Raw genomic sequence first — 13,371 nt, 5'->3', positions numbered from 1 at the left:
CACAGGTCATTCCATGAATAGAGCATATTTTGAGTAGTGTAACTTGGTTAAACAAAACTAATTTCACCTCATTTTAATGTTCTGTCATAAAGAGCACATGTTCAACTTTATACAACAAACGTGTTTGGGGGAATGTAAGCGTGTTGTGTGCAACGTGGAGGGGAAATTGAATTGTTAAAACATAGACTATTTATGGGTAACAAGGTTGACGTGATACACGCCGTACACGCTCAGTCACTGAAAACAACATTTAAAGAACAGTTTCACCATATTAAAACAAGAGTTCAGTTCACGTAATAGGGTTGACCTTAAAAGGAGGGACGAAAGTAAATGAATCACTAATCACATTAAATAAATAATGATCTTCAGAAATGACTGTCAAAGCAACAATAACTAGGGCTTTACAATGATGGTGAAAATCTTTGAGGACATGTATTTCCATTGTTAGAGCGGTCACTCGACTATTTTGTCAATATAATAGGCAATGTTTGAGTCATGGATAACTGCCTACATAAAGCGTGTCTGAAGTGGGCGTGTCAACAGAAGTGGGAGGCTCAATAGTGGGTGTATGGAACGCAGATCAGCTAATTGTGCAGATTTGTTGCCACGCAAGACTATTTTGCATGGCTCTTCTCCAGGTACGCTGACAGCGGACGGACGAACATCTGGGCCCAGGGTATGTTGACTTCCTGCTCTTGTTCTGGGAAGAGTGAAGGCTGATACCCCATGGAGCACTCAAAAGGGGAGAGTCCCGTGAACGAACAGGGAAGAGTGTTCAGGGCATACTCCACCCAGACCAGTTGTCGGCTCCAGGTAGTGGGTTGGTCGAGACGAGGCATATTAAACTTGTTTCCAGGGCATGGTTTGCTCGCTCCGACTGGCCGTTGGATTGGGGATGGAATCCGGAGGACAGGCTGGCCGACGACCCTATAAGGGTGCAGAACGCCTTCTATAATAATACATAAATAAATAGATGAAGAGAAGCTTTATTGACTCACTGTGAAACCCACAGATTAACGGGAACAGTGCTGTGGGTAACTCTTCCAGTGGAGTAGCCGTCCAGTGCTCTAGCGTCCATGGGAACAGAGAGGAGTTGAGTGGGGATACCTAATTCAGAAACTAGGGTAGCATCCATAAAGCTCTCATCTGCCCCAGATGGACACAAAGCCAGACCCAGATGCAGACACAGGAGGCAGATGGTTTGAGTTCTGATATTTATTATAATCCAAGGGATAGACAAAAGGCAGGTCGGGACAGGCAAGAGTTCATAACCAGGTCAAAGTCCAAAACTGTACAGGGCGGCAGGCAGGTTCGAGGTCAGAGGCAGGCAGAATGGTCAGGCAGGTGGGCACAGAGTCAGGACAGGCAAAGGTCAGACCCAGGAGGACGAGAAAAACAGAGACTGGGGAAAACCAGGAGCTAGGAGAAAAATGCTGGTTGACTTGGCAAACATTACAAACTGGCACAGACAGAAAACACAGGTATAAATACACAGGGGATAATGGGGAAGATGGGAGACAAGCACAGGCGAAACAGAACAGGGTAGACAATATGCTGCACTAAAATACCAAATAAGCCATTGCTAACCAGAATAATGTCATACATCGATATAAATGAATGCTTCGATCTAGTTGACATTGAGAAAGTGGTCGCTGTCGTCTCTGCTTCTTTCGCGGTGCAAAGACGTTTAGGGGCCGAGGAGAAAATGCAATAACAAAACAAACAACAAACAGAAAGATTTGTTGTGCAAAATGTCCAAATGATATCAGTTTTACCGGTTGTAAGAAAATACAAACCTGTGAAAACGACCCAAAATCATGTTTTTGATAAGATCTCAGTTCGGCTTGGATGCATGCATATTTTATGTGGTTGAAATAACTCGGCGGTTGAAATAGGCTACTATCAGCTTTTATTACGCAGATAAAGACAGTACCTCTACAGACAGACGTGTGCATTTGCATTCTCTCAAGTTGCTGAAAGAATTACATCATATTTCTCCACTCCTGTTCCCAAGTGAAACATTTGGTCTATCATTTTAGCCTGCTGCAAGAAATGTTTATTTCTGCAGGAGTTAATATTAAGGCTATGTGAGAGGTTATAGACCTGCAGTGTCCAGATTTCAGTTTCTATTTAACACATGAGAAAATTAGCCTACAATTCCCTTGACGTGGCATAGGTCTATTTGAAGTCCCGTTCGGGTGACTCGAAATTGTATATCGCCTCACAATGATCACGTAGGCTATAACATAACCTGCACTGCTATCATCCTTTTACCACTACACCAAATCTTTCCCAAACATGACTTTTCTGGCCCTCCCTTCTCTTTATTTTCAACTCTCCATTTCGCAGCTTTTCTCTTATTGAATTAAACTCCAACATTGTACTTTTTGCCTACATAGAAGTTAACTTGTTCTGCCAGTTCCCAAAAGCATTTGGCGATAAGCGTTGGCTATTTGGCATGGTATAGTTAGGCCCTAATGCCACATTGCCTAAATAATGAAATAAAAAACGAATATAGATATAAATTGCACAAGAACGATACATTTATGGAGGTATTGTTTCTCTTTATTCAACCCGAACTTTATCCAGACAATATTTCATAACCCTAAACCCACCCTCCCCGCTGGGACTGCGGGTTACGAGTCAACCCGCTGTTGATCTACTCACTTCTTTTGCAACGCACACTGTCTGACACACTCCAAGTATGCAGTTCCCATACTTCCAATCTTTGGCTATAAAGGCCCAGACTTCTGTAGAGGCAGATACGTCCTATGGCACCAAACCTTGTGTTTAGCCTATAATATAACTATAATACCATACAATTGGCATTTATCCTATAATCAATAGATCACTAGATATCATTGCGACTAATTAAAACACAGGTCCTTATAGAACACTCAAATCTGATAAAATCTACGTTTCAAGAAAATTACACTTTCTTCGCGTGCACACGTGACATCATTCAATAAGGTCATGCGCACCTCCGAGGAGGTTTATTGCGGTATCTCTCTATTTGTTTGCAACTTCAGAGAGTTCAGAAATCAGTTTATCAGAGAATGCGTTCAATTTTGTGGCTACGTCGACATCATGAGACAGTGAACTGAAACGTGTCAAATTGCGTAAAATAACTACATTTTATTGTCAGTTCATGAAAGTAACGAGGAACAATGGAACAGGTAATGAAATTCGAGATGATCTATTGCTGCCTCATCGATCTATTTGCATATCTGTTGGATGTTGTTATTTTTGCTCTTTGCAAGGTCAACTCGCGATTTATCCGAAACGGATTGCAGTTGGTTTTCTGTATGCACAGCGAACAGTATTTTAGTATACTATGAAACAACTGAGTAGTACATGTTATCTGCTGTACCATCCATGAACAACTGGTGCCTTATAATAATTATCCTTGTGTTATCTATATAATTAGTTGAATGCACACAATGTTATATGCTGAGGTAGAAACAATTATTACTTACAAACAATTGTAGCCTGTTTAAGCGTTTTTAACTAATCACTATAGTGATCTCATTGATCCTAGGAGGGACCAATCAATGTCAAAGCACTGAGGGCCAAGTTTCAGGAGGAAGCCAGAGCCCAGGCTCAAGCCAGGCACCAACACCGACCTGCCATTGCTGAGAAGCCCAGACGGCTCCCATCCACTGTTCCTGGGGAGCAATGCAGCACCCTGATGAGCCCCATCCACTCTGCTGTGGAGAACAAACCTGTCATCCCCAGGGTCATCTTCAGGGATGGGACCAGGGTGTCCGGGGGCAAATGGCCCGTCTCCTTCCCTGCACTTGTACTGCAGGCCATCCCACCAAAACCACCAACACCACCACACCAGAACAGTCTCCACAATGGTGGAAGGGACTGCACAGCGACAGCCAAGAAGTCCTTCAAAGACCGCCACTTGCCTCTCGTACTGCCTGGCCTGCCTTTGAAGGAACAGAAAACCGATTTGCCACCTCATAAAGAGGTCCCACCTCCTACAAAATGCAAGAAAAAGGGTTTTCTGCTCCACCACCCCTTCAAGTCAACCAAAGCCTCCAAGGTTGGTGGTGAACCTGCAGAAGAGCCTGCGTATGTTGGTTTGACCACCAACAGACATTCAGGAGCTCCAGTAGAGGGACTTGTGATGGACAGGAATAAGGCTGACGATAGGCTGCCACTCCAGATGGAACATTCTAGCACGGAGTGCCAAACCTCCGGCCCAGACATCACCGTCACCACTCCGTTAGAAGGCCCAGGTGAAGACTCATCCTCTATGCTTAGTGCGACCCAGTTCTTCAGCACATTGGAGAAAGGCAAGAAACGATTCTCACCTAAGCACCTGTTGGTGTACGCCAGACCCAAGAGCCTGCGTTCCAATGGGGTACATCTCTCAGACCATAGCTCTACCATGGACAAGGGAGTTCATCTACCCTCTACAGATTATGAGAGTCATGCCCCAGAACATGACCTTCCAGCCCCTTTGCCCGTCTGTCGCCAGCACCTCCCTTGTGGTTCAGCTCTGCCATTCTTCAAGATGAATGGCTCTTCCCGCAGTAAGTCATCTCAGATTCAGAACAATTTTGCGACGTGGTCATTTTGTATGGTCATTCTCATGTTCTGTTTTGCAACAATAGTGTTAGTTAATGAGGTATGATTGCATAGTTGAGATACAATTGCTCTCTTCATTTTCTTAGGACTAGAGACTGCATCAGAGAAACCGTTTGGCCGAGATAGAGCAGAGCTTCTGCTTGTAAAATCTGATGGACTTCCCCCTCCTCGTCCAGCCAGGAAACTTCTACCTGACCAGGGGTCTCTGGGACCTTTGCCGATGAAACCTCCAAGACCTCCATGGGTAGATCTCAGATGTTACCACCCAACCACAGAACATCACAGAGGTACTTTCACTTCTATTTTCGACCAGTTGTGGTCAATTCCACGGTAAGTGACAGACTCAGATTTTTCACTTTAGAATCAGTCTAAACAAAAACCAATGATTGCAAAGTTAAACAAAGCATACAACTCTATGCACAATGACTTCTTTTAACAATTTCCAAACAATGTTTTACAAAAACATTTATTTGAAGAACCGTGCTGATTCAAAGACGTTAACCGAATGACTGCACAGTCAGTGAAAGTACAGTAAAAACCGTCATTCTGTTACCAAACTTTGCATAATGTCCATTAGAATAAAGTGAGGTGTCAAGTTAAAGAATGTATATTGATGTAAAATGCAATTTACTTCAAAGATAATTGATGTGTGCTGTTCATTGAGCTCAAGTCAAATGTCTATTTTGTTGTTTTGCTTGCAGAGTTGACTTCAGCGGTTGAACTTGAGCCATGTGAGGATCCACAATCTGAGCCTCCATCCATTGCTAATCCTGAACTGATTGTTCCAGAGTTTCCGGAATTTGAGTTGAATTCAGAACTGGAAACTGCAGAAGGCAATGCATTCGACCTCGCAGCTCTAGAACTAGAAGCTACAGAATTTGGAACCCCTGATAATCCAGTAGATCTAGACTTGGGGGTTCCAGATTTTCTATCCCCTGAATGTGAGTTACCATCTTGTGAGCCTCCAGAAATTCCCAGCTTTGACCATCGAGCCCTGACCCTCAGCAGTCATCATGATCTAGTTCTTTCAGAGTTCTTGGCTCAAACGTTGGAGTTTCCAGCTTCAGTTCTAAAACCTCAAGTTGTTTCTGAGCTGTCTGCTGAAATGGTGCCTGTTGAACCCTCGTTCACAGAGGACACTGACCAGGACTCCGCTTCGGCTGAATTTACTCATTCAGGACTGACGTCGAGGTAAACTGCTTGAAAACTGCTTGAAAACTATCATCTTATTTTTGCTAAATACTATAGTCTGCTGAAGTGTCTCACCAGGGATTGTGTGGGGACAGAAACTACTGAGTATTTGGTATAGTGAACTTAAGTTCAGCTCTGTGAAGTCCGTTATTCCTCTTTACACCTAACCTCTGAAATGTCCTCTCTTCTAGTGTCTGTCAACAGGAGAACTATTATGAAACCTGTGATAATGTGTATGAAGTTGTTGAGAACACCAACATGTTCACTCTCAGTCAAAACTCACACAAACGTAAAGGCCCACCAAAGAGTAAGACACTACATATGTTTAATTTATTTAATTGAGAGCCCATATCAATATACCAGTATCTATAACATTCAGCCATTTTTTTTGATGAGCTATTTACCTTTTGTCAAAGCCTACTCTAATTCAAAGAGGGTGTGTTTATGATTTGTTCCAAATGTTATGTTTTTCAAATTCTCTTTTAGATCCATATGGGGACCCCCATCCAGTGGTAAGTGACACAATTTTACTGCAGAGTTTATTTCGGTAACTGAATGGTTGGTGCTGTTGTGTATAAAAAATGATTCTTTGTTTTCTGTTTGTATCTGAAGAAGGAGGAGCCTCGAATGCACATATGGCCCCGGAATCCATGGTATGTCGGCTCTAAAAGATGGCCCAATTATTCAAATATTGTAGTTGTTGCACAGGCAAATTAACCATAAGTAAGCCCAAAAAGAGATTGTATTTCAAAAGAACATAATTTCATACCTTGGTTACATTGATACACAATGACGCATCTCTTTTTATTTGTGGGTATACTTGGGAACAAATTTCCTTCACAATCATTTTAGCTGAATTCCTGGTGATTTAAAAAAAAATAAAAAATATTAATTTTTTAATATTCTCTTTTTTTTGTGAGTTTACTTAACTTTGGGGGCCAAATCGCTAGTGGGTTGATTTTGCCGAATCACTAGCGGGCCTGTTGCTGACCCCTGGTGTACATCCCCCTCCATATGTATTTGGACAGTGAAGCAAACTTTTTTGGGAGGGCTCGATACTCCAGCATTTAAAACATACACGTTAAATGTTTTGAAATGAAAGCATTTTATTTATCTAGTCCCCCCCCCAATTTGAAGAAGTCATCAATATTTAGACAAATGAATTTCTAGTGTATTAAATTATTCCTAACACACACTGACCAGCACAACGTCAAGCTTGTAACTCTACAAACTTCTTGGATGCATTTGCAGTTAGTTTTGGATTATGATTTACATTATTCACCATTCAGTTCCTATTGGGTATCGTGCCATGTTGTAGTCACTTTTAGTGTAAGTAAGAATAGATGTTTCTGAACACTTCTACATTCATGTGGATGCTACGATGATTATGGAGGATCATGAATGAGTTGTGAAAAGGTTATGGAGGCACAAAGATCCTAATGCCCATAAAATACTAAACTCCCCTCCCCATTATTGGTAATGGTTAGAGGTTAGCATGATTTGTTGTAGCCTCTGTAACCTTCTCACTGCGTCAGACATTGTTCATGATTTTTCTTAATTTAGAAGTGTTCAGAAACATCTCATCTACTCACTTGTAAAGAAAATTGTTCCAGTCATCGCCATTCAGTTACTATTGGGCAAAATATAACGCAACCAAAACAAACTGAAAATGCATCAGCGAGTTTGTAGTCACAAACTTGATGTAATATTGGTCCAGACATTAAACCTTTTGACTACTTTAATACCATATAAGTGAATTTGTACAAATACTTATGCCACCTTCAAATGGGGGGAATAGATACATAAAGTGCTTTAATTTCTAAATGGTTAAACAGATGTATGAAAACACCCTCAAATAAAAGGTGGCATTCTGTACTGTCGCCTCATGAAACTTTTTATCTGAAAGTATAGAGCCACATTAAAAATGTTGGCTTCGCTGTCCAAATACATATGGAGGGGAGTGTACATCATGTGCACAGGTATGTTTGTCATCTCATCTCTCACTGTTGCTTCAATTAAAGAGAATCATCAAATTCATCAATACCTCTAATATTTGGTTCCACTTCATAGCATGTCAGTTAGATTCATGTTTATATAATAATTATATATTGTTCTCAGTAAGGAAAAACAGAGCCCTGAGAACCACGAGGACAAGGATCAGAAGAAGAGAGCGAAGCACCGCCTCGAGAAGGAGAAGAAAGAGCAAAAGGAGAGGGAGAAAAAGGAGAATGAAATGAAGAAAAAATTCAAAGTAATTCTGAGCTTGTCACATGTAGGCTTAGTGAGATATTATCATACTAGCTATCAGTTTAAAAGTTGCTGTGTCATGTGTATCAGGCTCATAGGTCAGTCTTGTTTTGGTATTTTGTGGGTCCATCTTTGTTTGCCCATAGGTCAACACGTTGACAAACAATATTTCAAGAAGCTATCCACCATGTTGACCTAAAATGTTCCAGGATAATAGCAGTCAAATTTGCATTCCAACTACTCAATTGTGAAATTTGAACTTTTGGATCCAATATGGCACCCATTAACGTTCCCAAAACACTCCACACCAAACAAAGTTTGCCAAACTATGGCTGTGGTTACTGTGTAATGTCTGTGTTCAGGTGACTGGCCAGGAGGAGGCGATGTACCATGCCAGGGTGACAGTGGCCAGTAAAGTGCGTAAGAATGACCTGCCAGTGAAGAGTGGTGACACGGTTAGCATCATCCGAACCACCAACTGCCCCAAAGGAAAATGGCTGGCCCGTGACACCAACCACAAATGTGAGTTTGTCAATGTTGTATTATTGTTGTTTAACGGCCTTTGGGGGGGTTCAGAAAGAGTCTCAGAGTAGGAGTTCTGATATATTAAAAAAAAGAATACAAAAATTAGGGAATGCTGATATAACATTAGGATTAGTTTTTCCCTTAAGATCATCAGAGTAGGTGCTTTTTGAATATGGCACAGGTCAGGAAAAACTCTGGCTAAACTGTGGCCCAAATTATTATCAGGCTTCAGTTATTCACTGCTCTATCTGTTGCTGTTGTGGCTGAGTTTTTTTTCCCTGTTTGATCGTTCACTTTTCCAGATGGCTATATCTCTGTAATGAATGTGGAGCTGAATATCAAAGAGATGCTGGAGCTAGGGAAGAAGGCTCAGGCTGCTGGCCGAGGAGGCACAGAGGGAGATACCATCAGCATTGGGAGCAGGTACACAACAGAATGCAACAGCCTATTGTTCAGTACTGTACATCAATTCCAAACATATTTTGTTGTACAGAGAAATATTCACTGTTCTTAGGAATAAAAAAAAAATGGAATGCAAAATGAAAGAATTGAAGCATGTTGTCATAATCGGGGTATTTATATATTTTATTTACTCACTCCCTTTGGTTCCGTGCCCTTCCTATTCTGTCTCCATTATATTTTACAGATCATCTAATCATCATCCCATGCTACACAGCAGCTGTAAGTCTTCAACATGCTTACAGACAGTTCTGTGTAAAAACTGCATGATTGATAATCAACTGACACATTGATAAAGTATTGTCTGAGACACATTGAAAAATCTGCCTACATTTACAAAGGATTGGAGTTCTGCAGAAGCACAACTGATTGATATAACCCAGAGTATTTTTATCAGTTGACTTTATGATTGTCAATGATATTTATGATAGTAAAGGAATTCCATGCATTTTAGGCAGCAGGCCTGCAGTGTGGTGTTGTGCCAAAGCTCTTCCCATTGGCTATGGTGGTTTTGGTGGTTTTGCAGCCTATCATGCTCTCTGTCTCTCAGTCACAGATGACGATGAGGAGTGGACATTAGACGAAGAGACCCTGTCCCCCTACATGGAGAACCGGTGAGACTTTCTGCACTGTCTGGGAAGCAGTCAAGCAATCCCATTCTTATTTGGAAAGCCCTTTTTTTTTAATTGTCAAATGCTTAACAGCAGTGGTTCTTCATTGGTTTTGCCTCGGGACCCAAGTGTGTATGTGTATATGTATGTGTGTATATATATATATATATATATATAATCTCAATGCAATCTGGAAAACAATTGACTACAAATATGGCATTTAAATGGCCCGGGAACAACATTTCCACCTTTTTTTTTTTTTCATTGTCAATAATTCAATTTTGCCCATATTCTTGTAAACGAATGTTAGTAAGCTCACTTGTTTGACTACAAAATCAACCAATCCACTAAATAGTGCTGCTAATAACTTTTATATTGAAAATACTGTGATTTGACGAAACCGTTCTCAGAGATTTAAATGACTTTCTACCTGGTCTTAGTCATTTTAAATTCAGACGAGTATTTTATTCATCCCCCCCAAAATTCACACACTAAAAGTGGCTCAGTGGTCTAAGGCACTGCATCATAGTGTAAGCTGTACCACTAGAGATCCTGGTTCCAGTCCAGGCTCTGTCGCAGCAGGCCGCGACTGGAAGACCCATGGGGTGGCGCACAATTTGCCCAGCATCGTCCGTGTTAGGGGAGGGTTTGGCCGGCAGGGATGTTCCTGTCTCATCGCACATTAGCGACTCCTGTGGCGGGCCGGGTGCAGTGCACGCTGACATGGTCGCTAGGTGTACGGTGTTTCCTTCAACACATTGGTGTGGCTGGCTTCGGGGTTAAGCGGGGGTTGTCAAGAAGCAGTGCGGCTTGGCTGGGTTATTTCGGAGGACGCACGGCTCTCAACCTTTGCTTCTCACAAGTCCGTACGGGAGTTGCAGCGATGGGACAAGACTGTAACTACCAATTGGATACTACAAAATTGGGGAGGAAAAAAACCTCCTGCGACCCCACCAGTTAAATGGCTGCTTTACAGTTCATGTTTGATTCAGCAGTGGTATTTCCACAGAATTTCTGTATAGATAATTGATGAAAACTTTTGAAGACTGCATATAAATTAAAGTTTGTTTTTCTAGGAAAAGCTGAGCGAAGGACTGATATATTTAATCAGTTTTCTTATGTATTCTTTAGCATTCACAATCGGACTGTCTCAATGCCTGATATGCGTGAGTATGATTTCTATGGTATATATCCATGTCTTTTGAAGTTATAGATTAGATTTTTGATTCAGACGTCTGGATGAGAGATGGTGTACCTGCGGTCTCAGGTCTTCATTCTACTGCCCATATACTTATGGCAGACCATTTCAATCACGCCTTCAAAGACCACTCCCCCCATTTCTACTCCCCCTTCACCCTCTTTTCATCCCTCTCTCTCCTGTCCCCTCTCACTGGCAGTCTGCAGCCATGCTAGTGCCCACCACACCCTTATTGATGGCAGCATAGAGGACCCCCACACACAGTAAGTCTGTACTTTGTCTTTACTGTGATGCCAAATTCAAATGTTATTTATGCAGCCTTTTTTACCACAATGTATCACAAAGTGCCCTAACTTAGGTTTCTGTCTTCAGAACCAGACATGAGGCTCTTCAGAAGTTAGCCATCTTCTTTCAGAACAACAAAGCTGGCATCAGTGACACAGCAGAAGACCGAGTGCCAACCCCTACAAAGTACAGTATATACAAATTGCATTACAAATCCTCACTGCAATCGTTCTAATCCGTTATTCTAATTTTAAAACTTTTTTTTGCTTTGTCTTCTGAAGTGCTGAAGCTCCAAGTAAGTAGCTGGATACTGACTTCTCTATGGCTGGGTTTGCTATCACCTCGCATGTCACTGATTGTGGTGAGGTTGAAAAGTAAACTCTCACTCCAGCCAATGTTTGTGGGACTTCATGTTTTATGTTTATGTCCATCTACAGGCTTCCTATGTGTTGTGGAGCCTCCATACTCGTAAGTGAAGATGGTGTGTGTATATTTCATGCATTATCCTCATTGGTCCTAATAGCCCTTGAGGTAGTAGTCTAGCTTGGACCAAAATGTATGTACCTGTTTTCTATGGCAGAGACCAGGAAGTGGTTTTTGCAGATTTTGAACTACTTCCCCCTCCAGTTCTATATGCAGATTTCCTGTGACAGGTCAGTACAGACTAACACTAATGGCACAGGGGTTTTCCCTGGTCAGATCATTATGGCCAGGAAAAACTGCACTGGTCCTAACTTCTCAGAGCATTAACAAACTCTTTCTCTGCTCTCTAGCTTCACTGACTGAGAGAACTAAAGGAGAGCACAACAGTTTCTTCTCCCATGATTGGCTGAGTAACCTGACCATTACTGATGCAGGCCAGGCAGCCAGCTGACCAACCCCACACATATCACTCTGCCTTAGGCCTGGAGAATTAACTCCAGATGAACCACTGTCGTTCTAGATCCAGATGAACCACAGTCATTATAGATGTATAAAACTAGCTCGATTAAACCATTGTCATATATATCTCAGATCTGCCACTAGATCAGGGCCCAGTTTTTCTAAAATTATCGGGTAGAATTAAAAGCATAGAAATATAATTAATAGAACTGTCTGTATTATATTTGAACGGGGATGCCCATTCTATTTCTATGCCTTTTAATCCTATCCAATTGCTGAAATCCGATCAGATAACTTTTGAAAACTGGGCCCTGAATATCAAGTAGCCTCTAGGGTTTTTTCCCCAGTATGTTCCACCATGTCACTTTTGATGGGCTTCCTTTCTTTGGGGGGGTTGTGTGTCCTTTTTGTGCAGTTATTATTAGTGAAGTATGTTTGACCTGATGCCTTTATTTTCTCTCTAGATCACATTTGTTTTGATAGTTGTTGTGTGGTTGCTTAATGCTTTATCCATTGCATGTGTACTGTTATACAAGGATGTTTAGATCAATTGTTTTTGTTCTTGTTGCCTTTGACTATGAACACAGTAAATGATTCACTTATTTCTGTTCATTGATCATTTTGGCACTACTGAATGGGAAACGATGTAGGTACTCAAGTCTGCACTTTCCATAACACAATGGTGAAATGGCGCATTGTTTTGGGTACAATGCCTTGGTCAAGAATGTATAATCATTTTTTGGCTCTTCACACTTGTTTTGGTCTGTTTGTTAAAAATATCTGCTTTTGATGTCCAATGTATCACCTTTCTGTAAAGCATCAAATAAATGGTCATATTTCTAGTCTAACAGAGTAACACTTTTTTTCAGAAGAGGGCACGCTACCCTGTTGCAAAAACTGACTGAAAAAACTATTAAAATCAACAGAGTGACTTCACTTCTCACAATGTATCCAATCTATGTCACAATGGCTGTACTGAATTTAGAGATGATAGTTCAAGTAAGGCAGCTGCTGTCAGCCAGTTGAAGATTATAAAGGGGAAAAACCTGGTTGGTTAGACACTGGCCAGAGTTTCTGACAGGGCTGGGGTAGTCGCCGGCTGTTAGTGATGTGTCGTTCGCGAAGAGCCGAATCTATTTATAAAAACATTAAGATATGAATAATCAAAAGATTTAAATTAATATAATGAACTAATTCAAAGAAAGAAAAAAAATAATATAGGCCTAAATGCTCAAGCGCACACATTCGTTCTGTCTGCTCAGACTAACAACCTCACCTGTTCCTGTTAATCAGACATGCAGTGTCAACCAATGAACCAAAGATGCATGAGGGAGGGCCGAGCCAACTCACTCACAGTCACACACTTAGCAGCCA

The 13,371-nt window shown here is 41.4% G+C and overlaps 1 protein-coding gene across 3 annotated transcripts; it reads left to right on the top strand.

Moving 5' to 3' along the window:
- Window positions 1–492: 492 nt before the first annotated feature.
- si:ch211-188c16.1 (uncharacterized) lies at window positions 493–12,839 on the top strand. 3 transcript variants are annotated; one of them, XM_045694233.1, is made up of 19 exons: window positions 493–676; window positions 3,539–4,544; window positions 4,686–4,886; window positions 5,301–5,790; window positions 5,982–6,097; window positions 6,277–6,302; window positions 6,403–6,443; window positions 7,909–8,041; window positions 8,400–8,559; window positions 8,865–8,985; window positions 9,209–9,243; window positions 9,572–9,635; window positions 10,764–10,798; window positions 11,030–11,093; window positions 11,203–11,301; window positions 11,397–11,410; window positions 11,553–11,583; window positions 11,696–11,768; window positions 11,889–12,839. In XM_045694233.1, the coding sequence occupies exons 1-18, from the start codon at window positions 569–571 to the stop codon at window positions 11,763–11,765; spliced, it is 2,814 nt and encodes a 937-aa protein (XP_045550189.1). In that variant the 5' UTR covers window positions 493–568; the 3' UTR covers window positions 11,766–11,768; window positions 11,889–12,839. The 3 variants fall into 3 exon arrangements, with proteins under 3 accessions (XP_045550189.1, XP_045550190.1, XP_013995980.1); XM_014140505.2 differs by lacking the exon at window positions 493–676 and adding an exon at window positions 2,991–3,176; XM_045694234.1 differs by lacking the exon at window positions 11,397–11,410.
- The last annotated feature ends 532 nt before the right edge of the window (window positions 12,840–13,371 follow it).

The sequence above is a fragment of the Salmo salar genome, chromosome ssa14 (genome assembly GCF_905237065.1).
Source record: "Salmo salar chromosome ssa14, Ssal_v3.1, whole genome shotgun sequence".
Classification (NCBI taxonomy): Eukaryota; Metazoa; Chordata; class Actinopteri; order Salmoniformes; family Salmonidae; genus Salmo; species Salmo salar.
Note: the sequence above shows the minus strand (reverse complement) of the source record. Positions and strands in the feature narration are given on the sequence as shown.